The 23,087-nt window shown below is 61.5% G+C and overlaps 1 protein-coding gene across 1 annotated transcript in view; it reads left to right on the top strand.

Moving 5' to 3' along the window:
- Positions 1-22,965, top strand: part of HMCN2 (hemicentin 2) — a 32,830-nt gene extending 9,865 nt beyond the window's left edge. Inside the window, exons 23-79 of the mRNA XM_053996409.1 lie at positions 1,191-1,318; positions 1,438-1,546; positions 1,827-1,996; positions 2,556-2,651; positions 2,761-2,937; positions 3,968-4,087; positions 4,251-4,412; positions 4,623-4,904; positions 5,469-5,636; positions 5,796-5,909; positions 6,085-6,171; positions 6,661-6,846; positions 7,243-7,410; positions 7,792-7,905; positions 8,008-8,150; positions 8,304-8,454; positions 8,679-8,897; positions 9,136-9,249; positions 9,315-9,502; positions 9,682-9,778; positions 10,041-10,202; positions 10,596-10,709; positions 10,816-10,947; positions 11,435-11,578; positions 11,679-11,838; positions 12,164-12,288; positions 12,372-12,555; positions 12,724-12,821; positions 13,091-13,363; positions 13,462-13,652; positions 13,728-13,809; positions 14,053-14,189; positions 14,308-14,449; positions 14,649-14,796; positions 15,035-15,162; positions 15,290-15,446; positions 15,547-15,668; positions 15,907-16,071; positions 16,158-16,265; positions 16,343-16,477; positions 16,760-16,894; positions 17,013-17,197; positions 17,481-17,694; positions 17,858-17,992; positions 18,072-18,262; positions 18,347-18,428; positions 18,555-18,824; positions 19,509-19,658; positions 19,874-20,011; positions 20,152-20,273; positions 20,374-20,611; positions 20,727-20,789; positions 20,883-21,011; positions 21,112-21,432; positions 21,635-21,754; positions 21,990-22,116; positions 22,237-22,965. Coding sequence (XP_053852384.1) covers positions 1,191-1,318; positions 1,438-1,546; positions 1,827-1,996; positions 2,556-2,651; positions 2,761-2,937; positions 3,968-4,087; positions 4,251-4,412; positions 4,623-4,904; positions 5,469-5,636; positions 5,796-5,909; positions 6,085-6,171; positions 6,661-6,846; positions 7,243-7,410; positions 7,792-7,905; positions 8,008-8,150; positions 8,304-8,454; positions 8,679-8,897; positions 9,136-9,249; positions 9,315-9,502; positions 9,682-9,778; positions 10,041-10,202; positions 10,596-10,709; positions 10,816-10,947; positions 11,435-11,578; positions 11,679-11,838; positions 12,164-12,288; positions 12,372-12,555; positions 12,724-12,821; positions 13,091-13,363; positions 13,462-13,652; positions 13,728-13,809; positions 14,053-14,189; positions 14,308-14,449; positions 14,649-14,796; positions 15,035-15,162; positions 15,290-15,446; positions 15,547-15,668; positions 15,907-16,071; positions 16,158-16,265; positions 16,343-16,477; positions 16,760-16,894; positions 17,013-17,197; positions 17,481-17,694; positions 17,858-17,992; positions 18,072-18,262; positions 18,347-18,428; positions 18,555-18,824; positions 19,509-19,658; positions 19,874-20,011; positions 20,152-20,273; positions 20,374-20,611; positions 20,727-20,789; positions 20,883-21,011; positions 21,112-21,432; positions 21,635-21,754; positions 21,990-22,116; positions 22,237-22,579 — 8,863 coding nt within the window. The 3' untranslated portion in view covers positions 22,580-22,965. The remainder of the gene's footprint in view (positions 1-1,190; positions 1,319-1,437; positions 1,547-1,826; positions 1,997-2,555; positions 2,652-2,760; positions 2,938-3,967; positions 4,088-4,250; positions 4,413-4,622; positions 4,905-5,468; positions 5,637-5,795; positions 5,910-6,084; positions 6,172-6,660; positions 6,847-7,242; positions 7,411-7,791; positions 7,906-8,007; positions 8,151-8,303; positions 8,455-8,678; positions 8,898-9,135; positions 9,250-9,314; positions 9,503-9,681; positions 9,779-10,040; positions 10,203-10,595; positions 10,710-10,815; positions 10,948-11,434; positions 11,579-11,678; positions 11,839-12,163; positions 12,289-12,371; positions 12,556-12,723; positions 12,822-13,090; positions 13,364-13,461; positions 13,653-13,727; positions 13,810-14,052; positions 14,190-14,307; positions 14,450-14,648; positions 14,797-15,034; positions 15,163-15,289; positions 15,447-15,546; positions 15,669-15,906; positions 16,072-16,157; positions 16,266-16,342; positions 16,478-16,759; positions 16,895-17,012; positions 17,198-17,480; positions 17,695-17,857; positions 17,993-18,071; positions 18,263-18,346; positions 18,429-18,554; positions 18,825-19,508; positions 19,659-19,873; positions 20,012-20,151; positions 20,274-20,373; positions 20,612-20,726; positions 20,790-20,882; positions 21,012-21,111; positions 21,433-21,634; positions 21,755-21,989; positions 22,117-22,236) is intronic.
- The last annotated feature ends 122 nt before the right edge of the window (positions 22,966-23,087 follow it).

Genomic DNA, 23,087 nt, shown 5'->3' with positions numbered 1-23,087 from the left:
TGGCATCCTGTGGGCAATGCAGGAGCTGAGGCAGCCGAGCAGTACTGCACTTGCTCTGCTCTCCTTGGAGAGCACCAGGCTTTTCTTCCATCTTCCAAACATCTGGGACCAAGCAGCTGCATCCAATCATTCATGGACCAAGCAGCTGCATCCAATCATTCATGTGCCTACCCTGGACACGGGGCTGGGGTTGGGAAGGAAAGGCAACTGCAGTGCATCTCCTCACCCTGCTGTCTGTCTGCCTTCGTGCACATTCCTGCTTTGTGCTGTCACAAGGTCAAGGATGCGCCTGGGGATGGTGGATCCCTGTGGGAAGTGTTGGACCAGGGCCTGATGCTTCTTGGGATGAGGTTTGGCACAAACAGAGTTTTTAGCCCAGCAGTGGCTTTGTCTGCCCTGGGATGTGGGGTTTTAGGCCAGTTTTGTTCCAGTGAGTGACTTCTGGAGGGACAAATCAATTTGTTGATGGTGTTGAAGCTGATGACAGCCATGAGACAGTCAGTTAATGGGATTTGATGGGCAAGGATAAACACAGATCCAACCATTCTTCAGGTTATCTGGTGTCTTGGTCATCCAATGTTATTTCCATATGTTAACACCATGTTGAAAGGGACCCCCTAAAGCCACGGGCCCTGGTCTTGGGGTTAAACACTTCTTACTTGTACCTGAGGATTGCTGTGGCCTGGGGAAGCATGAAGGCATCTTGGTTTTGCTCTTCTTGGGGGATGCATTGCCTTGTTGTTTGTGTCTGATTTGCCATGGTTGTTCCTGGCTGACCTGTGCTGCTCCCCACATCTCAGCTGGCTTGTCCACGCTGGGTGATTTATGGGAGCACACGAGGAGGAATCTGCAGCCGTGGGCTGCAATGATGTTATGTCTGTGGAGCACAGATGGGGCTGGGAATGAGAGCATGGCCAGCTCCAGCTGCAGGGATTGTGCTCTGGGGGGACCCTTGTCCTCCTTCATCCCCCTGGGCTCACGTGCTGCCTCGTGCTGAGCTTGTGCAGGGGCTGAGCAAAGGGGATTTGCCCTCATGGGCAGCTGTGCCACCCTCTTTGGATGGGAGGTGGCCATGGTGACCTTCTCTTGGCTGTCCCAAGGTGATGGTGAGCTCTCAGCCCTCAGCTCCTGCTCAGGGTTGGGTGATGGATGTTTCTCCCATCCAACTTTTCTGTTCCCTCTCCCCCAAGGTTCAGTGTCCTCCCTTCAGGATCCCTCCACCTGGCCGAGCCCCAGGTGACGGACACTGGCCTCTACACCTGCACGGCCACGAACACCGCGGGGAACGCCTCGCTCAGCTACAGCCTGCACGTCCAAGGTTCAAACACCCCTCCCCATGTGCCCCTGGGCTCCTGCTCACTCCAAACCCTCGGCTGTCTCACGTCCCTGTGCCAGGATCCGAGGGTGGTCACGGCCTGAGGTCCCCTCTCCCCTCAGCTCCCCCCCAGCTGTGGATTGGTGATGGGGAAAGGCACCTGACAGCTGTTGCCAACACCTCCCTGAGGATTCACTGTCACACCACGGGCATCCCCCCACCCCAGATCCAGTGAGTGCTGCAGAGTGGTGAAGCTCCCTGTGCTCCCAGGATGGGTGGCAGGGCCCTCTGGCTTGGGGTGTCCCTTAGGGTGGAGTCATCCATTCCTTCTCCTTGTCCCTGGTGTCCTCTTCTCAACAGTTCTCTGCTGGCACTGCTAGCCCCATTCCAGGTGACAAGGGGACAGTGTTTGCTGCCAGCACCCCACTGTTCACCCTGCTGGTGTGCAGAGACAGGGCGTGTGTGGTGGCAGGACCGAGCCAGGACTTGCTGCCTGTCCCCTTGCTCGCAGGTGGCTGAAGGATGGGCACCCGCTGGACGGGCAGGATGGTGTGGTGGTGTCCGAGGACGGTGGCACTCTGCTGGTCACCCGTGTGGGGCTTGGTCACCAAGGGCTCTACATCTGCCAGGGCAGCAGCTGGGCAGGGCTGGCCCAGGCAGAGGTGCAGGTTTCAGTGCATGGTGAGCGCAGCATCTGGGGTGAGATGGGCTATCCATCCCACGTGTTGGGAAAAACGTGGCTGCCCAAAGGGGTGGGAGTTCTTGGCCCAGTTTTTTGGTAGGTGAAGGGTCACTGGCTTGGCTCCTTGGGATCTTGTCCTTTGTCAATGAAGTTGAAAGGTGATGGCCCCTGGCACCACAGTAAATCCTTGACTGGTGTTTCCTGCTGGAGGGTCCTCCCCCAGCCCCATTTCCCCTCCACCAGCAGGATGGGACTCTGAAGGTGCCAGGTGAGAAACCAGGCGGGGAACAGAGATCCCTGCCTGGGAAGAATGAATGTCTCATTCAGGGGCAGGGACCAAACCTCTGGCTGGTTTGGGGAGCAGTGGTGGCACCATGGGGTGATGTGGTCCCCTCCCAGAGTGGGGACCGAGCTGTGGCCCCCGGCCATGGCTCTGCCGGGACTCGGTGTGTGCCAAGGGCCATTGGTGAGCCTGGCTGTGCCCCAGGGCCCTGCCCTGCGGTGGCTGCAGACAGCCCAGGTCACACAGAGCTGCTGACAGTGGACGCTGGGTTGCAGTGCCTCCAAGCATTGAACCCAGTGCAGTGGATCTGGCCATCCCTGAGAACGGCTCTGCATCCCTGGAATGCCTGGCCTCGGGGCTGCCTGCTCCCGGTGAGTCAATCCTGTCCCTCAGCTCCTGCTCCTGAATCCCTGGGGTTTTCCCTGGGTGAGGGGGGCAGCAGCATCGCTCCCCACAGCTCAGCTCTCTGCTTCCCTGCAGACATCACCTGGTACAAGGGGCACGAGCAGCTCTCGGCCGGAGCAGCGCTGACCCTGTCCAGGGATGGGAAGCTCCTGGAGATCCCCCGTGCCCGGCTCTCCGATGGTGGCAGCTACCGCTGCGTGGCCTCCAACGTGGCCGGAGTGGCTGAGCTCTGGTACAGCCTGCAGGTCACCGGTGAGTGCAGCTGTGCTTTCCTGAGAGATGGGGGCTTCCCCCCTGGAATATCTTGTGTGAGTGTGTGGGATCAGTGGGGTTGTCCCAGCCCTCAGGATACATCCCTGGAAGATGGCTCTAGCAGAACCCTGTCCTCTGCTTCATTTGCAGTTCCAGTCACACAATCCCCTGTGTTCATCCCAAATTATATCCTGGAAAGCCATGGCCCCATGGACGGGTATTGCCAGGTCCCCATTACGGAGTCACCTGCCCACCCTGTCCCTTTTGCACCCCGTGTGCCTGGTGACATTTCTGTCCCCCAGACTCAGTGATGACTCCTGGGCTGCTGCCAAGACAGGAACTGGTCACTTCTCACTTGATCCAAGCATCCCTGCAGCTTCCCAGACCACTCAGCATGTGCACAGCTCCGGGGGCTGAGCCAGGCCCTGGCTTTTCTCAGGGATGCTCTAGCTGGTGGAAGTCCTGCAGGCAGGTGGCCAGGACATGGAGAAGATCCAGTTCTCCTGCTCTGGGCTTGTTCCTGCAATCTCTTCCCAGGGAAATGTTTGCACGTCTGCCGTCCTGGCTCGGGTGGATTGTTTGGGTTCTGCTGTTTTTGTTTTTCAAGGGTTTCTGGGTGTTGAGGCTTTTCTTCTCTAAACTGATATCCCCCATGGGAAGGAGTTACCATTTTCCAGCCAGCTGTATCTATGAGCAGCTGAGAACATCATCCGATAATGGAAAGAGTTGGGTAACCTTCTCAGTGAGCAGGGCTGCCTAATAAGGCTGTGTCTGGCCAGCCTGACCTTGGCCTGTTTGTGGGATGCTTGGTCATCCTCTGCTGTTGGCCACGTGCAATTAAAAGAATCCCTCACTTGGCTGGAGAGACAAGATTATTGTTTCCACATGAAGCCAGGGCAGGGGAGTGTCACTGGGGTTTTTGTGGCACCCAGCAGGGCTGCAGGGGGTGTGTATCCAGCAGGATGGAGCTCCAAGTGCCCTTATCCTCTTGTCCAGTGCCATCAACGAGCTGCTCCTCTCATCCCTGCAGTGCCTCCAACCTTGTCCTCGCCAGAGCCCGAGGCCGTGTCCGTGCTGGAGGGACAATCTGTCCAGCTGGCCTGCGAGTGCCATGGGATCCCCCTGCCCACCCTGAGCTGGTGGAAGGACGGTAGGGCCCTGTTCCTCAGCCTCATCTCTCCCCACATGGGTTGACCCAGCTGTTGGTCTCCTTGGAGCAAGGAGCGCTTTTTGTTGAGCAGAATCCAGCTTGTGGGTGGGAATTTGTCCTGCTGGGAGCCTGAGGGGAAGCTGCTGTCCCCTTCCCTGGGCAGGTGAGCCCCTCTCCACCCAGCCAGGGAGCCCAAAGCTGGTGTCCCCAGGAGGGAACGTGGTGTACATGGAGAAGGCACAGCTGCTGGACCAGGGGATGTACAGCTGCGAGTGCAGGAATGCTGCTGGCAGCAGCAGCAAGGAGCATCACCTGGAGGTGCACGGTGAGCATGGGGCACCAGAGACCTGCAGGGCCGGGTGGAGGTGGTGTGACTTCTCTCAGTGCAAGGTCCAGCTGGACCCTAAAGCCATTGCCTGGTGCCTTGGATATTTTGGAAGGGATGCTGCTACCTGGCTCAGCTTTGCCCGTCCACTTGTGCACGGCTGAGGGAGTTGCTGCACATCCCCTCCACCCCGTGTCCCTCTGCCCGCAGCACTGCCAAGGGTCCAGGGCAGCAGCAACACCCCGAGGAGGGTTTCTGTCATCGAGGGTGGCGAGACAGTCCTGGAGTGCGAGGCCATGGGGACACCACCACCGTGGGTGACGTGGGTGAAGGACGGGCAGCCCGTGGCTGCTGGGGACGGGCTCCTGCTTACGGAGCAAGGGAGGCGGCTGCACATCCCCAGGGCAGAGGTGGCCCATGCAGGACACTACGCTTGCCTGGCTGCCAACGCAGAGGGGCAGGAGCAGAGGGAGTTTGATGTTGTGGTGCATGGTAAGGATGTGGGATGGGCCTGGAGGCTGGGGGTGGGGTGGATGCAGGCAGGATGAGCAGGGTGGTGATGTGGAGTAGCTTGATGTGCAGCAGGTGTTGGACAATCCAGCATGTAGCAGGCCCCAGGGTCAGCAGGATTATGCTTTGGGAATAGCTGTAGAACCGTGTCCACCAGGTAGGAGTTTCTTTCCAGAGCCATCACGGCAGATCATCTCATATAAAGTCCTCTACTACCCAGGGACTTGGGGACCTCACGGGTCAAAGTCACTTGAGTTATAAAAGGTCTGAGGTGGCTCAGGCTGTGTGGCCATCCCAGTGTGAACCTGTAAGCCTGGGCTCAGGTGTGCAGGTAAGTGGCACATGTTTGCTGTGGGTCACCTGTCCCATAACACCTTTAAAGTCACCATCTCCAGGTGATGCTAATGGTCCTTCTGGTTCATGTCCTAAAGCTGTACAAAGCAAGAAGGTGGGAAAAACCAGGTTCACCCAGTTCTCCCCTCTTTGCTTTGCTCCTTTGATGTTCTGGCTGCTTTGCAAATGGGTGTCCATCTTCTGCATCCCCAGTTCCTCCTGAGTTCATTCAAGGATCGGGACTGACAACCAATGTCAGTGTTTCCCTGCAAGGATCCCTGACGCTGACCTGTGAGGCCACTGGCATTCCCCAGCCCAGTGTCACCTGGTTCTGGGATGGCTCTCCTGTCACCCCCAGCGAGCACACACATGTGCTTTCAGGTCAGAGGTCTGGCTGTTGTAAAAGTGCTTTGGGAACGTGTTTTGCCCCAACACTGATGAGTTCAAACTCATGGTGGAGCTATAGCCCCACAGGAGCACAGTTGGGATGTGCTGGTACCTGGATCAGGGCCCTGAGACCTCTCTGCTCTGTCCTTCCAGGGGGGTGGCTGCTCAGGCTCACCCGTGCACGAGCCCAGGATGGTGGTCACTATTCCTGCCTGGCCAGCAACGTAGCTGGGGAGGCCAGGAGGCATTTCTACGTGGAGGTCCTGGGTAAGGAGGGGTCTTCTGTCTGCTGCAGGATTCCTGCTGGGGTTTCAGAGCTCCACCCTTGCAGGAACAGACATGAGTTAAGACTGGGCATGCTGGGTGTGCTGGAGTCCTTAGGATGTGAGCTCAGAGGCCGAGCTGGCCAGCTGCTGAGGACCCTGGGGGCTTGTGTTCCTAGTTCCTCCCCACATTGAGAACGCCGGTGAAGAACACACCTTCAAGGTGCCCGAGGGCCACCCTGTCACCTGGTCCTGCCTGGCTTCAGGTGAGCATCAAGTGGGGAAGGGAGGGGATGGGGCTCAGGGCCAGACCTGAGTCTCACTTTGGGGTGTGGAACAAACGGATGGCTCCAGTCAGAGACATGAAAACAGCTGAAATCGGCCGCAGAGCTCTTTTGGGATGGTCCCTGGCTCTGCAGTTGGGCTGTCCGGGAAGCGCTGGGGAGGGGACGCCCATGTGGGGAGCCTGTTCCACAATGTAAGATCCAATCTTTCCCAAATGGAGCTAAAATTCCTCTAATCTCATTTCTCTTTTAGTGATGGGAATAATTAATCACCTCCCACTCAGGACAGTTCTCTTTCTTCTTGCTGGCTCATCCAGCAGCTTCTAAAATCCTGATCCAGATCATGATAATTCAGATTTGGGATGATGTCCCTGCTTTCCAGAAAAGCTCTGACAGTGACCCCAGCCAGGCTGTGCTCACACATGGAAAAACTTCACACAAAGGCCAAAACCCATTTTCCATCCCTCACAGGCAACCCACAACCTAAGATCACCTGGCTGAAAGACAACCACACTCTCCCTGGCACCTTCTCCATCTCCCCTGATGGCTCCCTGTTCCACATCCCCCAAGCCTCCCTGGCCCATGCTGGTCACTACTCCTGCGTGGCCTCCAACTCTGTGGCAAATCAGACCAAGCATTACCTGCTGGATGTTTTGGGTAAGAGATGCCTTTGGATGGAGGCAGGGTCTCAGGTGTGAGCAGACTTAGTGGCCTTAAATGGCCCGCCCCAGGTAGGTGGGGAGGATCCCTTTGTCCTGCAGCCAAAACATGGCATGGACCTGTCCCAAAGCCCTTGTGAGATCTCTTGGAGGAGCAGAAAGCGCCTGCTTAGTGCAGGATCTATCTGTGGTGGTGGCTTGTGGAAGGTGGGATGTGTCTTCTGGATCTCTGTGGTTTTGGAGGGCAGCAGGACAGGGCAGAGTCTGAAGCTGGCACAGGCTGTGTCAAATCCAACTCCCTGAACTTGGATCGTGCTCTGTGGCGGGGGGATGAAGCACTGGGAAGCCTAAGTGTGTGCTAGTGCTGATCTAACACACAGCCACGTCTCTGCAGCCAGTCCCACCTTTGCTCGAGATGATGCTGCTGCAGAAGAAGTGACAGTGATCATCAACAACCCCATCTCCCTGGTCTGTGAGGCCCCGCCATACCCATCTCCCAACATCACCTGGCTCAAGGACGAGGTTCCTCTCAAAGCATCTAGAAATGTCCTCCTGCTCCCTGGTACCGTGCTGCTGTCCACTGGCTCTGCATGACTGTGGTGGCCCCTTGCTGTGTATGCCCTGGGGAGTGGGAGTGGGGCCTTTTCTTGGTGTGGCTGGGGTCCAGCACAGTGGGATGGTGACAAATCGTCATCCTGCAGGACCTGAGGGCTCAGGGTTCAGCTGCATGCTGCTCTTCCACATCCTGCATCCTCTGATTGTAACGAGCCTCCTCAGTGCTGGTTTTTATAAGCCTGGGACTGGGCTCTAGAAGAGCATTAGACCCCCTCCAGCCAGGCTTGCAGGTGCTCAGCAGGTCCCTAGAGATGCCTTCAGGTGCTGCATGGGGGGAGAGAGCTGTGGCTGTGAGCAGCAACCCTCTCAGGAGACCCCCTTTGCCCAGGTGGCCAAGGGCTGCAGATCCTGAACGCCCAGGAGGAGGACACGGGCACCTACAGCTGCATCGTGGCCAATGAAGACGGGGAGGCTGTGAAGAACTACGCTGTGAAGGTTCTGGGTGAGGGAGATGCCCACGTCCTTCCTAATTCCTGCAGTGACCCCACCACTGTAACCGGGCCAGTGCTGCTTCCTTTTGCTTCCCTTTGTCTTTCCCCACCAGTTCCTCCTTGGATTGCCAGAGAGGATCCTTTGGGGGAATTTGCCGTGAAAGAGGTGAAAACGAGGGTGAACAGCACAGTGGTGCTGGAGTGTGAGACCTGGGCTGTGCCCGAGCCGACCATCCGGTGGTACAAGGACAAGCAGGTGAGGTCCCAGCTGTGACCAGGGAGGAGCTGCTGGGTTTGGGGACTGTCCCAGCTGGATGGAGTGGGAAGATTCCCTTTGTACGGCTGGCTGGGCTCTGCCCCACTCCTGGGTGTGTAATCCTCCTCCTGCCCTTCCCTTTCTTCCCTTCAGCTCCTGGCAAGCTCCGAACACCTCCAGATCCTCAGTGAGGGGCAGGTCCTCCAGATCCAATCAGCTGCTGTCTCGGATTCAGGGCACTACACCTGCGTGGCCACCAATGCTGTGGGTGAAGATGACAGGGACTTCATCGTGCACGTCCAAGGTGAGCCCTGGGCAGAGAGCCAGCACCCAGAGCAGGGGGTGTCTCACCAAGAGCAGGGGTCCTCAGGGTCACTTGAGGGCACAGAGAACGGTGAGCAGGAAAAAAAGTTTAAGCCTGCTGGAAAACAACAAAGATCTCCTCAGCTCCAGTGAGGGCAGATGCTGTGGGTGCAGCTGGGGGTCAATGTCCCTGTTCTCACAGCTGACCACAGCCTGTCCCCGCAGTGCCCCCCATCTTCCAGCAGCAAACGGGCCCCAAAGAAGCCCTTGAGATCTTCTATCGGGAGGAAGACCAGGATGGGGAGGTGACAGAGCACCGACAGGCTGTCCTTGGCCAGCCCACCGCCCTCTACTGCGACACCAGTGCCATCCCACCACCCCAGCTCACCTGGTACAAGGATGGGGAGCCCCTCTCCCCTGGCCTGGGGGTGCTGATGCTGCAAGGTAATGGGTAGTGGGTGCGAACCCCCACTGTGGGGCCTGGGGGTGGTCCTGCAGCAGCCTTGTGGGTTGAGAGCATCCATAGCATGGAGGAGGATGGATCCTGTCCCCTTCCTCCTGCCACCACACACAGCACCCCTGGGACCTCTGAGTAGGGCACAGGGCTCTGTGCAGGGCAGGACTGGGGGATATCCCACAGACCCTTCCCTGTGCCCTGCCCCAACCCTGTCCCGTGTCACAGGGGGCCGGGTGCTGCAGCTGCAGGCGGTGCAGGAGGAGGACAGGGGCAGGTACACCTGCGAGGCGGCCAACGCTGCGGGGCGGGACCGCCTGCACTACGAGCTGGAGGTGCTGAGTGAGTACAGGGACAGGGGACGTTGGACTGGGGCACGTGGCAGCCCCATAACCACCTGCTTCCAGCTGCCCCGGCCATCCGTGGTGGCACAGAAGACCCGGTGGAGGAGGTGACGGCCACCATCAATGACACTGTCCGCTTTGAGTGCGAAGCTACCGGGCACCCAGAGCCCACAGTGTCCTGGCTCTGGAATGATCTCCCCATAGAGGCTGGCCCACGGCACCAGCTCCTGGAGGGTGGAACAGTCCTGCAGGTTGGTGTTCCCCTAAGCAGGAGGCTGTGCTGGGGAGAGATACAGGAGACAGCGGATGGAGGGGATGAGGGCATTCTTTCCTCCCAGAGGAGGCTGCCCTGGTCTCACCAAGGTCCCCAAGGAAGCCACAGGATCTCCCCAGCTGGAGCCCTCAGTGGTGCTCTGCTCCCCCTCTGCAGGTGGCAGTGGTGGAGGTGGGTGACGCTGGGAGTTACACGTGCATGGCTGAGAACCCGGCTGGGTCAGCCGAGAAGCACTTTGCCCTCGCTGTGCAGGGTAAGGCATCTCCCCTTCCCTGGGTCACTGATTTGCTGCCCTTCTCCTCTTTCTCCACCAACTGGAGTTTCCTTTGGCTCTGGCACTGCATGGCTGCCTCTGCCCCCTTGTGCTGGTCACGCTCGCCCTGTGCGAGGAGGTTGAGGTGCCACGGGCTCCGAGCAGGCGAGGGGCTCGGAAACTCTGCTCGGTGTTTCGTCCTGGGGAGGCCTCCACGGTGATGGCTGCCCTTTGGCACTGTCTTTTGGGTGCACTGGAGCAGAAGCTCCCTGGAGTGTGGGTACAGACCCCGAAAACGTCGATGGCATTGTCAATGGCAGCGTCTCACTCGTGTGTGACATCCAATCCCACCCGGCTGCAGAGATCACCTGGTACAAGGATGGTCACATCCTGAGGCTTGGAGAGGAGGTGACTGTCACCCGAGGTATGTTGGGATGAGCCAGAATCACTGCCTGTGCCCCAGCTCTTGACAGCGAGCTCTAGGTGCCCTAATTCCCCTTTTCTGGGTGCCACGTGTGGGTCCCGAGCTCAGCCTTTGGGCTGTGTGACACACTAATGACACTGCTGAGTGATCCCCTCTGGAGAGGACCAAGGGCTGCATCCTGCAGAACTCCACGCTGCTGCTTCCTGGGAGCTCAGTGCCCTTTCCTGTGGGGCACAGCAAGGCTTTGGACATCAAAGATGGGAATTCCATGTCCAAACTCCTTTTGCATGGAGCTTGGCCAGGTGCTGGGGGATCAGTCAGCTTGCTGGTATAATGGCCCGGACCGGGTTCTGCTCCAGGCTGTCCTGATTCCCTGCTCTCCACTTCTGCCAGGCTCTAGGGTGCTGCAGCTCCCTCACCTGCAGCTCTCCAGCTCGGGCACATACACGTGCATGGCACTGAACGTGGCCAGGCAGGATCAGAAAAGCTTCATCCTCACCATCCATGGTAAGCAGTGAGGGCTCAGCCAGGAGCTGTCCCCCGAGCACAGCTGAGGAGCTGACAGTGAGCCCTGGTCTGTCTCACACACCCTGTCCCTGCTCATCCTCCTCAGAACCTCCAGGCACGCAGGAGCCACAGCAGGAGGCGCTTGAAGCTGACATGGGGACGCCCCTCGTCCTGACCTGCCGCGTCACTGGTGTGGCCGTGCCCACTGTCACCTGGCTGAAGGATGGGCGCCCGCTGGGTGTGTCTGCAGGGCAGCGCTGGGCCAGGCTGCCACCCCCAGCCTCGCTGCTGCTGCCCTCCAAGCAGTCCTGCCTCAGTTTCCCAACTTCTAACCCTGCTGCAAGAGACCCTCAGGGCTGCACAGGGAGGGTACACAGAGCATGAAGGGTCTGGCCTTTTCCCTGCACGCTTTCAAGAGACCTCAGGCTCGTTCCTGAGGCTCAAAGCAATGGGATGTGGGCACAAGACGTGATGGAGGGATATGCAGGGGGTGAGCTCTTTGGGTACCAGCCCTTGGGGTGCTTGCTGGGACAGGAGTTTGCCCCCAAACCAGTGTCTCTTTTCTCCTGTAAAGCTCCAGCAGTGAACTCTGCAAAAACCCTGCTTTGCTTTAACAGTGTCCCCAAACCTGGGTCCAGGGGGGGAAGGGGGAAGCACGACAATGAGCCTGGGGAGGGCTCAGTGGAGGAGCAGTGCTCAGCCCCCTTCCCCCTGTCTCCTTGCAGACATGAGCCCAGAGCAGGGTGTGGTGTCCGGGGGGGCCCAGCTCCTGCTCAGCCCCCTCCAGCCCTTCCACCAGGGCCGATACACCTGCCTGGCCCAGGGCCCGGGGGCCGAGACACGCAAGGACTTTGTGGTGCTGGTGCGAGGTAGGGCTTCCCCGAGGCAGCCTGCTCCCTGCGGGCTCTGCCTCAGAGGTGAGCCTTCCTCCCCCTCCTCTTCCTCAGCCTCCCTCTCTCCTCGGTGCAGTGGCCCCCCAGATCAGCAGCTCAGGGGACCCCAGTGAGCACAGCGTGCTGGAGGGCAGCAGGGTGAGGCTGGAGTGCCGGGCAGAGGGGCAGCCCACCCCCCACATCTCCTGGCTGAAGGACGGGCAGCCCCTGGGGCTGCAGCCCCCTTCACACGCCCGGTGAGTCTGGGGGGACACCCCCGGGGCTCAGTGGCCCCACGTGCAAAATTGCTTGGCAAGGCAGGTTGAGCTGTGCTGCTTCTTCCTGTTGCTTGCTCTGGGATGGGCTCATCCCGGCTCTTTGCTGAGAGAACGTCATCCTGGGGTGAACCTCGGAGTCTGGGATGGGGTCACTGTCAGCCTGGCAGGGTCCCAGGTGCTGCCCTGACCTTGCAATGTGCCCCAGAATCCTCATCCTTGGCCGTAAACTGAGCACAGAGCACTTCTGCCCCAAGGGCACGTTCGGGACGAGCACACGGGTCACTGTGCCACCCTCCCCACGCAGGGTGTCCCCCGATGGCAGCGCCCTGCTCCTCGAGGGGCTGCGAGCTGCCGACTCCGGAGCTTACACGTGCCTGGCCCGGAACAGCCTGGGCGAGGACACGCGGCTGCACACGCTGAACGTGCTGGGTGAGCAGGGCTGGGACCTGCGGGGCAGCGCCGGGGCCACCGCGACCCCGACAGCCCCAGCAGCCCCTCTGTCCCCTCGCCAGTCCCTCCCACCATCGAGAGAGGTGCCGATGACTCGGAGGTGGTCCGTGGCGTCCTGTCCGCCGTGGTGACACTGGAGTGCTGGGCACGGGGGTCCCCTCCGCTGCACGTCAGCTGGCTGAAGGATGGGCTGCCCCTCCGCCTGTCCCCTCATGTCACCCTGCTCTCGGCTGGGCGCATCCTCCGGTGAGAAGTGACCCTGGAGCAATGGTCAGCCACAGGCTTGGGGGCTGGTAGCCGGGTTTGGATGAGGGCACTGTTGCACCCTGAAGTGGCCGAGTGTCACCTTGGGGAGCAGGGGGTCACCCGGAGCTGACCTGTCCTCCCCATGCCGCGTCCCATCCCACGGGTCAGGATCTCCCAGGCACAGCTCTCCGATGCTGGACTCTACACCTGCATTGTCTCCAGCCGGGCAGGAGTGGCCGATCGCAGCTTCCTCCTGCAGATACAGGGTACAGGGCAGGGGGGTGGGGCGGGCACAGCAGGGGCCACCTGGACACTGCTTTTGTTGGCAGAGCACAGGCTGTGCATTGCACCCATCCCCAAGCAGGGTCCTGAGCCATTCCTCACTGCTGGGGTGGGCTTGTCAGGAAAGCAGGACCAGCCTGAGAGCAGTCCCAGAGCATCCTGCAGGAGGGCTGGGCCACCTCTGGCTGCTCGCAGGACACCAGGGAGTGGCCAAACCCACCCCCGTGTCTGGGGACCTGACTTTTCTCCCCAGTGCCCCCTGTCCTGGAGAGCCCCAAGAGCAGTGAGGAGCAGATGGTGGCTGAGGGCTCCGATGTCACTTTCACCTGCAAAGCCACCGGGTCCCCAGCACCATCAGTGACCTGGCTGAAGAATGGAGAGCCCCTGGGGCAGCAGAGTGCCCAGGTGCCTGGTGGCCCACAGCTGAGCCTGGTGGCCGTGGCACTGGCTGATGCAGGCATTTACTCATGCCTGGTGGTGAATGAAGTGGGAGAGGTCAGCAAAGCCTTCCACCTCGTGGTGATGGGTGCGTGTCATCCCTCTGGGATTTCAGAAGGGCAGCTTAGCCAACTTTTTGGGAGCAATGAGGGGATGAGCCCTCCTGCCTTGCTGTGTGCCTTGCAGAGCCACCCCGTGTCGAGGCTGGGTCCCATCCCACGGAGATATCCATCGCTGTGGGCACCCCTCTAGGGCTCACGTGTGTGGTGACAGGTGTCCCCATGCCCACTGTCACCTGGGAGAAGGATGGACGGCTGCTGGCAGGGCCCTTGCTCGTGTCAGGGAATGAGAGCACCCTCCACATTGACAGCATTGAGGTAGGAGTTCCACTTTTTTCTCCCCGCCTGGGTTTTCTTTTTGTGCCTCAATTTTTCCCTCTCCTGGCTGTGCAGGTGGCTGATGCTGGCTTGTACACCTGCCTGGCCACTAGCCCTGCAGGGGAGGACAGCAGGAGCTTCCATGTCAGCATCCAAGGTAGTGTGATCCCAGCAGTGCAGCGAGGAGAGGGCTAGCAGGGGGGGCTGCAGGATGGTCCAACCCTTGGAGGAACAGAGAGCCAGAACCTGCTTTTATGGGATTGGTGTGGGCTCCACAAGAGGGATCTGGAGCACAGTGATGGTCCTGCAGAGTAGGGGCCTATGCATGACTTATGGGGACAGGGATGGGGGTGTCCAGCCCATGTGGCACACCCTGACCCCCCTGGCCCACGTCCCACAGCACCCCCCAGCATGGCGAGCGCCGGGGAGATCCCCATCATCACGGCTGTGCCAGGGGGGCAGCTCCTCCTGGAGTGCCCAGAGGGTGCTGAGCCCCACCCCAACATCGAGTGGCGCCGGGAGGGCTCCCTGCTGCAGGTACCTGTGACAGGACCAGGGATGGTCATGGTCAGGGCCCGGGCACCGTCACCAGCAGCATGGGCTGGTGCTGGGGGCGATGCTGGGCAGCTGCTGACGGGGGTCCCGGCGGTTTTAGGACGATGCCCGCAGGCAGGTCCTGGCCCAGGGGCGTTTCCTGCAGGTCCTGGCGGTGGCTGCGGCGGACGGCGGCGAGTACAGCTGCAGGGCCACCAGCGCCCCCGGGGACAGCGGCCCGCGCGTCCGGGTGCAGGTTCACGGTGAGCCCTGCCCTGCCCTGCCCTGCCCTGCCCGGAGTGCCGGCTCCTTCCCGGTTAAATCCAGCATGTGGGATGTCATAGGGTGTCTTATGGTCGGGTGATGGGATGGCAGGGCTGGACAACACCCAGCCCCCAGTGCTGCTCTGGCCTGGCATCCTCCATCCCTGAGCCTTACCCCACACTCTGGGTGCTGCTGCAGTGGCCCCGGAGATCCAGGCGGGCCCTGAGGAGGTGAAGGTGCTGCTGAACACCTCGGCCGTGCTGCCGTGCCGGGCAGAGGGGTGGCCCGTGCCCCGGGTGACGTGGCGCAAGGACGGCCAGCTCCTGCCCCTGCCCGGGAGCGACAGGTATGAGGCTCTGTGGTTGGTGGCACTGAGAGCTGGTGCTCAGATCAGGTGATCTGCAACAGGTGATTAGTGTGCCAGTCACCCTGCAAAGAGCTGTGCTCTGTCCTCACACCAGCTCAGTGGGCAAGAGCTGCATGTGGCTGCAATGGCACTTGTCACCTTCCCAACCCCTGCTCCCTGTGTGATGCAGCCTGGCCATGCAGAGCCCCCACAGCGTTCACCTGCTCTCCCTCCTCAGATTGCAGCTCCTGCCAGGTGGCTCTCTGCAAATTGACCCTGTCCAGGTCCAGGATTTGGGCCATTACCTCTGCATGGCATCCAGCCCTGCTGGCTCTGACCGGCGGGGCCTGGATCTCCACATCCTGGGTAAGCAGGAGAGTCAGATGGATCCCTCCTGGGCTCACCCTCGTGCAACCCAGCACTGCTGGGCTGCCCTCAACAGTGCAATGATGTGCTACTGTCCTCTGCTCATGGCTGCCATGCCCTCCCACAGTCCCTCCTGCCATCACACCTGGGCCCTCCAACCTCACCCTGCTGGCTCAGCAGCCAGCCACGCTGGGCTGTGACGCCTGGGGGACCCCCGAGCCCCACATCAGGTGGGAGAAGGATGGCCGTCCCCTGAACCTGCACCTCCCATCCGGCACCTACAGGTACCTGTACACCAAAGGGTTCCCCTGTAGGGTGGGGTTTGCCCCTCCTGCTGCTCCCTGGGGGACAGAGGCCATCCTGATGTGTGCTCTTCCCACACAGTCTGCAGCCCTTAGGGTCACTGCTCATCTCCAGCCCTGCTCCCCGGGACGAGGGCCGGTTTGAGTGCATCGCCACCAACGCTGCTGGAGAGGCTCGAAAGGCCTTCCTCGTGTCTGTCCGTGGTGAGCTCCTGGGGCTGGGGGTCTTGCTGAGTGAGAGTGGCTTTCCCAGGATCTGTCACCACCTCGGCTGTGACATGGGTGTGTTCCAGCCATGCACTGTGTTGGGTGCCCACTCAAGAGCTGGGCTTGGGGGTGGACAAGAGGGGAAGAGAAATACTCGTGCCCATATGAGCAGGGACAGAATCCTCTTCAACATTTACCATATGGCCCTGCTCACCTCCCTCCCTCCTTTCTCCAGTGCCCCCCACCATCGCTGATGACCTTACGGATGTGGTTGTCACCCGGCTGTCCCCTGCGGTCCTCACCTGCTACGCCTCGGGCGTGCCCCCCCCCGCGGTGTCATGGAGCAAGGAGGGGGCTCAGCTGGGCAGCAGAGGAGGGGGCTACCGCGTCCTGCCCAGAGGTACAGCACGGGGCAGCACGGCCCGGGCGGGGACAGGGGTCCCTGCCAGCCCTGCCGCCGCCTCCCCTCTGCCTGCTGTTTCCCAGGAGCCCTGGAGATCCGGCAGGCGCTGCCTGCACACTCCGGCCGCTACACCTGCACGGCTCGGAGCGCCGCGGGCACGGCCCGGAAGCACCTCTGGCTCACAGTGCACGGTAAAACCAGCTCCAGGGTCCTGCTGCTGCGGGTCCTGCGCCCTCTTCCCAGGGTAGCACTTCCCTGCCCTTCACAGAGCCCCCTGCCTTGAAGCCCCTGCCTGGCATGGTGATGGTGATGGTCAACACCAGCGTGGTGCTGTCCTGTGAGGCCACGGGCGTCCCCCGGCCGGAGGTCACCTGGCAAAAGGATGGTGTTGGCATCACTGGAGGTGAGCAGGAGTGAGCTGGGGGCTGGCAGAGCCCACATTACCTGCCAGCCTTTACCTAGGGGGAGATGTAGGTGCCAGGGGTTTGTAGGAACCCTGGCAGGGTGTGGGGTGTCACTGTGCGTGGGTGCTGCTGGCTGCTGTCCTTGGTGGGTGTGGTGGCCGCTGGAGCTGTTCCATGGCGACTCCTTGGGAAGAGGCACTCTGTGGGGGAAGCAGTCCCTGCATGTCATCCATCTGTGCCTCGGCTCAGCTGTGCTGCCCCATCCCGTCCATTTCTCCCAGGGTCTGGGCTGAAGGTGCTCCCCAACGGGCAGCTCCGTCTCCTCCGAGCAGCCCCAGAGGACGCAGGTACCTACCTGTGCATGGCTCGCAACCCCTCGGGCACCGCTGCGGGGAGGACCAGGCTCATTGTGCAAGGTACAGCAGCCATCAGAGCCCCGGTGCTCCCCCCTCTGCTCAGCCCCTCCCCAGCACCGCTCAGCAAAACGTGGCTGCCAAGCTGTGAGCAAGTCCCTGCCCCTTGTGCCCCATCCAGTGCCCCCCGTCATTGCTGCCGGCCCGCTGGAGCTGGCGGTCCTGGAGGGGCTGGAGGTGCTGCTGCCCTGTGCCGCCCGTGGTGTGCCCGAGCCTCGCGTGTCCTGGAGCCGGGAGGGAGCGCTGGTGCCGGGCGGGAAGGCCACGGTCCTGCCCTCCGGGGAGCTGCTGCTGCGGGATGTCCAGGTGAGCACTGTCCCCTAGGGCCGCTGTGAGGTTGGAGTGATGAGGAACAAATGTCTCCTGCTGCTGTTGGTGGATACATCTGGCAGAGGGAGAGCCCCGTGCAGTCCTGTGCCACAGGCTGGAGGGTTGGGGCAGTGTGAGGTTGCTAATGTGGGCTGGGAAAAGCGGCTCTGTCCAAAGCGTGACTTTTTAGGTGCACAAGAACCAGCAGAGCTGTAGCTCAGCGAGCCAGGGCTGCAGCTGGAGCCCGGAGTCGAGATGACTCCCTCTCATCCTCATACAGGAAGGGGACGCTGGGAGCTACTCCTGCACCGCGGTGAACTCTGCTGGGAGGGCCGTTCGCCGGCTCTCCCTCTCCATCCACACCCTGCCCACCTTCACCCACCTGCCCACAGACATCACCCTGAGCCGCGGCGAGAGGCTGGAGCTGGTGTGTGCTGCAGTGGGCAGCCCCCAGCCCCGCGTCTCCTGGACGGCCAACGGGCAGCTCGTCACTGGTACCTGGGCAGGGGCAGAGGATGCTGAACGTGGCGCAGAATGCGATCCTGGTGCCACCCTTGTCGCACCTTTCAGGATCCCCGGGGTGCCAGCACGTCTGGCCGTGGGGGGTTGTGACCAGCTGATCGCCAACCACCCTTTTTGGGGGTTTGCACCCCGCAGATGGCGCGTCGGGGCACAGCGGGCGGAGCATCCTGCGGCGGGAGGCAGCCGCACCCACGGACAGCGGGACCTACGTCTGCCACGCCGAGAACAGCGCCGGGGCCATCAGGGCCACTGTCTTCGTCTCTGTCAGAGGTAGGTGCTGGCAGGGAAACAGCCGCATTTTTAGTGCCCGGCCAGCTCACCTCCTCTGCCACCCCTTTCCCTTTCCCAGAGGCACCCGTCATACGGGGCGACGCCAGCACCTACCAGGTGGAGCACTCCGGAGGTGATGCCCTCCTCGACTGCCACGCCCAGGGTCACCCCGAGCCCCTCATCCGCTGGAGCAAGGACGGGGTGCCGGTGGTGGCCCGTGGGCGCCTGCACCAGCTGCAGAATGGCTCCCTGGCCATCCGTGCTGTGGGGGTGAGCAGGGCCTGGGGGGTGCTGGCACATCTCAGGGTGCTTTCCTGGCACAGCAAAATGTGCTGATGCTGTTGGTCCTGCTAGAGCACCGATGTGGGGCAGTACCGGTGTGTGGCAGAGAATGATGCGGGCACAGCAGCAAAAGTTGTCACCCTCGTTCTGCAGAGTGAGTGCTGGTCCCCTCTGCACCCTTCTTTTAAGGAACTGCAAACCATGTCACCTCTCAGCCCCTCAACTGGCCCTGCTCCGTGGGGAATGCTGCATCACTACCTGCATCCCTTTCCCTGCCCAGGTGCCCCTGTTGTGACAGTGACACCAGCAGAGGTGAGGGTCCATGCTGGGCAGCAGGTGCTGCTGCACTGTGTCGTGTCAGGGGAGCCCACCCCGTCCGTGGAGTGGCAGCGGGACGGGGACACACTGCCCGAGGGTCCCCACGCTCGTGTCCTGCCCAATGCCACCCTGTTCCTGCCCTCTGTTGCCCACCGTGACGCCGGCAGCTACTCCTGCCTCGCCCGCAATGCCCTGGGCTCTGCTGTGGCCCACACCTCCCTGGATGTCCGAGGTGGGTGTCTGCCCCTGGCCCGGGGGCTTTGGCTGGCCCGGGGGGCTGGGGCTGCCTGCAGGGCTGTTACACCCGGGGTAGGACCTCCAGCGTGGTGGTGTGGAGTGACATTGCCTTGCTTGTTCTACCCCCCGTGACTCATACTCTGCTTTGTCTTCTCCTCTCGTGCACTGGAGGCCTGAGCCCAAGCAGACCCTGTCCCGAGCAGCCACCGCGTGCCAGCCCTCACTTGCCTCTCCTTGGCCTTCCTGCCTTAGTTGCCCATGATTAAATTCCCCTCTCCCAGGGGCTCTGCTGAATGCACAGACGCATCCTTTACTGCTGCCCCTTGTGTGGCTGGTGGCATTTTGCTGCCAGGCACGCTGGAGAAGCAAATAAAAACCTGAGGCTATGCCAGGACCTTGAGGTTGATACAGAGCAGGGTTTGGGGGTGTCAGTGCCTGTTGGTGTGATGAGGCACAGAGAGCCACACTCCCAACATCCCTTGTCAACATGGCACTGTGCCTGGAACCATGGGGTCTCTGGGGACTGCGCTGCAGCCAGGCAGGGTCACTGCCTGCCTTGCTCTGGCTGCTTTCACCTCCAGAAAACAAGCTTTTTTTGACAAGCAAATTAGTAAGAGGGGAGTCAGGCAAGGGAGCGCAGTCCCAGCGTTGCTGCCTGACCCCATCCCATTTGCCCCAGGGGAGCTGCACCAGGTGCGGGGCAGCCTGGTCGGTGTCATCAATGGCCATAGGCTCGGTGCCTCCACCCTTGATGCCAGCGTGCTGGGTGACTCTCAATCCAGCACCGCCGCCCTCCGGAGCAGCATTGGGAGCATTCCACCTGCCATAGGTGGGTGAATCTTTGTACCCTCACCCTTGTGAGAGTTTTGACCTCTGTCAGATGTAAATCTTAGGGGAAAGGTTTTTATTTTTTTTTTTTTCCCCTAAAAGCAAACCTTTTTTCCCCCAAACCTTCCACTGTGGGCAGGGAGGGGTGGGACAACCTGGGTGCCCCCCCAGGAGGGTGCTGGCTCCGTGGTGACACCCTTTCTTCCCCATTCCCAGGGCCGCTGATGCGGGTGCTGGTGACCATCATCGCCCCCATTTACTGCTCCTTGGCACACGCCAGCGGGGCAGCCCAGAACGGCTTCCTGCTCTCGCAGGGCACCTTCCAGCACGAGTCTCTGCTGCACTTTGCCACAGGTGAGGCGTCTCTGACAGGACAGCCCGCTCAGCTCCTGGGGAAGCTCAGCCTCCCTCTCTCCCGGGCACCATCCCTGATCCAGGAGTGGAGCTGTGTGTGGGGGTGCTGTGGGGTGCTGATCACCGTCCCCCCCTTGCAGGGGAGCTCCTGCGGGTCACCCACCTCGCCCGGGGCGCGGGTGGCGCTGGCGCTCTGCAGCTGGACAGCGTCATCAGCGGCTCCGTGCCGGAGAGCTTTGGCGATGCCGTGCTGCTGCTGCAGGTGCTGGCACTGCTCGTTATTCCCATGGGAACCGCGATTCCCATGCCGGGAGCACGTGGAGGGGGTCCATGGCCTGACCCCCCTCCCTGCCCCTCCCCAGGACTTCAGCGAGCGCTACGTGCGGACGGGCGCGGGGCAGCTCTCCGGGGGCTCGGTGCAGAGCTTCCTGCGGGATGGGCGCCTCGTCCGTGCCCACTGCAATCACACCATCGTGTTCGACCCCCCCGTGGGGCCACAGCCCCCCCGGGTGCAGCACCTCCGGGCCAGAGCCATCACAGCCTCCTACGACCCAGCCAAACAGGAGCTCCGCTTCCAGCTCCGAGCCTCGCTCGATGCGGGTAACCAGGGGAGTCCCCAGCATGGGGATGGAGATCTGTTGTTCTGGGTGTCTGTGAGGGTGCAAAGGCCATGTCCCTGCAGTGGCATGTCACATTCTCTCTGCTCAATTCACAGGTGCTGATAGAGACCAGTGCCCACTGGGATTCATCCCGGACCCTGGGCAGCTGTACTGCATGGGTACGGACCCTTCCTGAGGGGGCATGAGGGCAGCAAGGGGCACCTGATGCCACTTGCCTGTCCCCCCAACCCTGTCCTCTCTCTGCTCCCCAGATGTTGATGAATGCACCGAGGGGTCCCATGCCTGCCGCTACAACCAGATCTGCCAGAACGCCGCCGGGTCCTACAGCTGCTCCTGCCCTCCCGGCTACCGCACGCTGGGCACTGGCTGGCCTTGCTTGGGTACGAGCTGGGCTCTCAGGGTCCATGGTCACCCCCCTGCCCTGTTCCAGCCTCAGGTTCCCCCATCCAGCTGCAGCTCCCCACCTCTTTCCTCCCCTAGATGTCAACGAGTGCCTGAATTTCCCCCCACCGTGTCCCTTCGAGTGCCGCAACCTGCGGGGCTCCTACGAGTGCCTGTGCCCCGCTGGCAAGACCGTGCTGCCGGGCGGACGGTGTGGCACAGCAGGGATGGAGGGAGGGGACACAGCGAGCAGCGTGCCCCGGGACACTCCCCTGCGCCGGCAGGGGCCGAGCAGCCGCCCACGGGGACGATCCTTCTACAGCCAGCTCGCCCTGCGCCGCGTGGCCAAGGACGCGGGGATGGGTGCCCGGGCCCCCCCCTGCCCCACGGGCTACATCAGGAGGAATGGCACCTGTACTGGTGAGCGTGCTCTGGGGAAGGGTGTTGAAGGGAGTTCAGAGACTATTTTGCCCCCAAAAGGTACCTCGTGTCCTTCTTGTTGCCCCGTCCACAACTTTGTTTGTGTGGCTGGGAAGGGGAGGTGAGAGCCAGGCTGGTCCAAGGCAGTGGCACCAGAGGGGTCTGATCCTCCCCTCTTGCCTTCACCCCTCTCATCCCACAGATCTCGACGAGTGTCAGACACTGAACCAGTGCCAGCACGAGTGCAGGAACAGCCTGGGCAGCTACCGCTGCCTCTGCCCCACTGGCTACCGGCTGCTGTCCAATGGGAAGACCTGCCACGGTCAGTGCAGGGGTGCCAGGGGGGTGACCCGACCCCATGGTGCCCTGGGTGTCATCTTTTTGGGGCTGCAAGTCTTTCTCCTTTCTCGGGATGGCTGTTCCCAGCCTCAGCTCTCCACAGTCTGAGTGCTCATGTCTCACTGCCTCAGTGTCCAGGCAGATGTGGGAGGATGGGGGATTGAACCCCCACCTCAGCCACCCCAGCACCCTCAGACCTGTCCCCTCTCTCCCTGCAGATGTGGATGAGTGCACGGAGGGCACAATCCAGTGTGCCTCGAGCCAGATGTGCTTCAACACCCGTGGAGGTGCCCGGTGCATGGATGTGCCGTGCCCAGCTGGGTACCGGAGAGGCTCCAGCCCAGGGTGAGTCGTGCTGTGGGGCTGGGAGTGCCCATCCCGCTCTGCCCACCTCACCATGACCCCGAGTGGTCCTGTCCACTCTCCGGCACGAACCACATTCCACATTCCCCATCTCTCGTGCAGGCTGTGCGTGGGTCGCTGCCCCCCGTTCTGCGGCCCGGCCGGCCCCCCTACGCTGCAGCACCAGCTGCTCCCGCTGCCCCTCGGCATCGCTGCCCGCCGGGACGTGGTGCGCCTCACCCCGGCCTCCGCCCTGCGCCACCGCCCCGTCTTCAGGCTGCTGGAGCAGGACCCCGAGAGCCCCTTCGCCCTCCGCACCGAGCAGGGACAGGGCGTCATCTCCACCCTGCGGCCGCTGCGGGAGCCCGGCACCCACCGGCTCAAGGTGCAGGCGCTGCTCCCAGACGGGCAGCGAGCACCCAGCATCTTCCTCCTCTTCATCTCTGTCTCGCCCTACCCTTACTGACACAGCCCAGGGACAGGAGGGGACGCTGCAGGGTCATTTCTCCTCCTGTCCCTCCCCACCCCATCGGTGGGGCACGTGGCTCAGGGAACGCTGAGCTTGTACCTCTTCTGTCCCTCCCAGACCCCCCTCGCCTCTCAGCTGTGTTCCTTTCACCCAGGGCCGGGCCCTGACTCAGCAGGAGAGTCAGGATCCCAGGGGGATAAGATGTCCCACCAACCTCCTGCAATCAGGTCCCAGATCCCAGAACAAACACAGCTCTGGATGGCCTTGGCTGCTATCAGTCCCCAAATGTGGGGGGTGGGAAGATGAACTGCGTGACAGTGGCCAGCAAGGGTCCCACCAGGGTGCAGGGAGGGATTCCCTGGGCTGGGGAGGGTGTGGGGCACCCCAGCATTAACCATTATTAAATTGAAATAGTCTTTTTGTTTGTTTGTTTTTTTAAATCCACTTGGTCTCTGTGCACTCTTATTGATTTAAGTTTTGTGGCTAAATATTAGCTGTGCCTGAA

This window comes from Vidua macroura, chromosome 21 (assembly GCF_024509145.1).
Source record: "Vidua macroura isolate BioBank_ID:100142 chromosome 21, ASM2450914v1, whole genome shotgun sequence".
NCBI classification, from domain to species: domain Eukaryota; kingdom Metazoa; phylum Chordata; class Aves; order Passeriformes; family Viduidae; genus Vidua; species Vidua macroura.
This window is presented reverse-complemented; position numbering and strand designations above follow the sequence as displayed.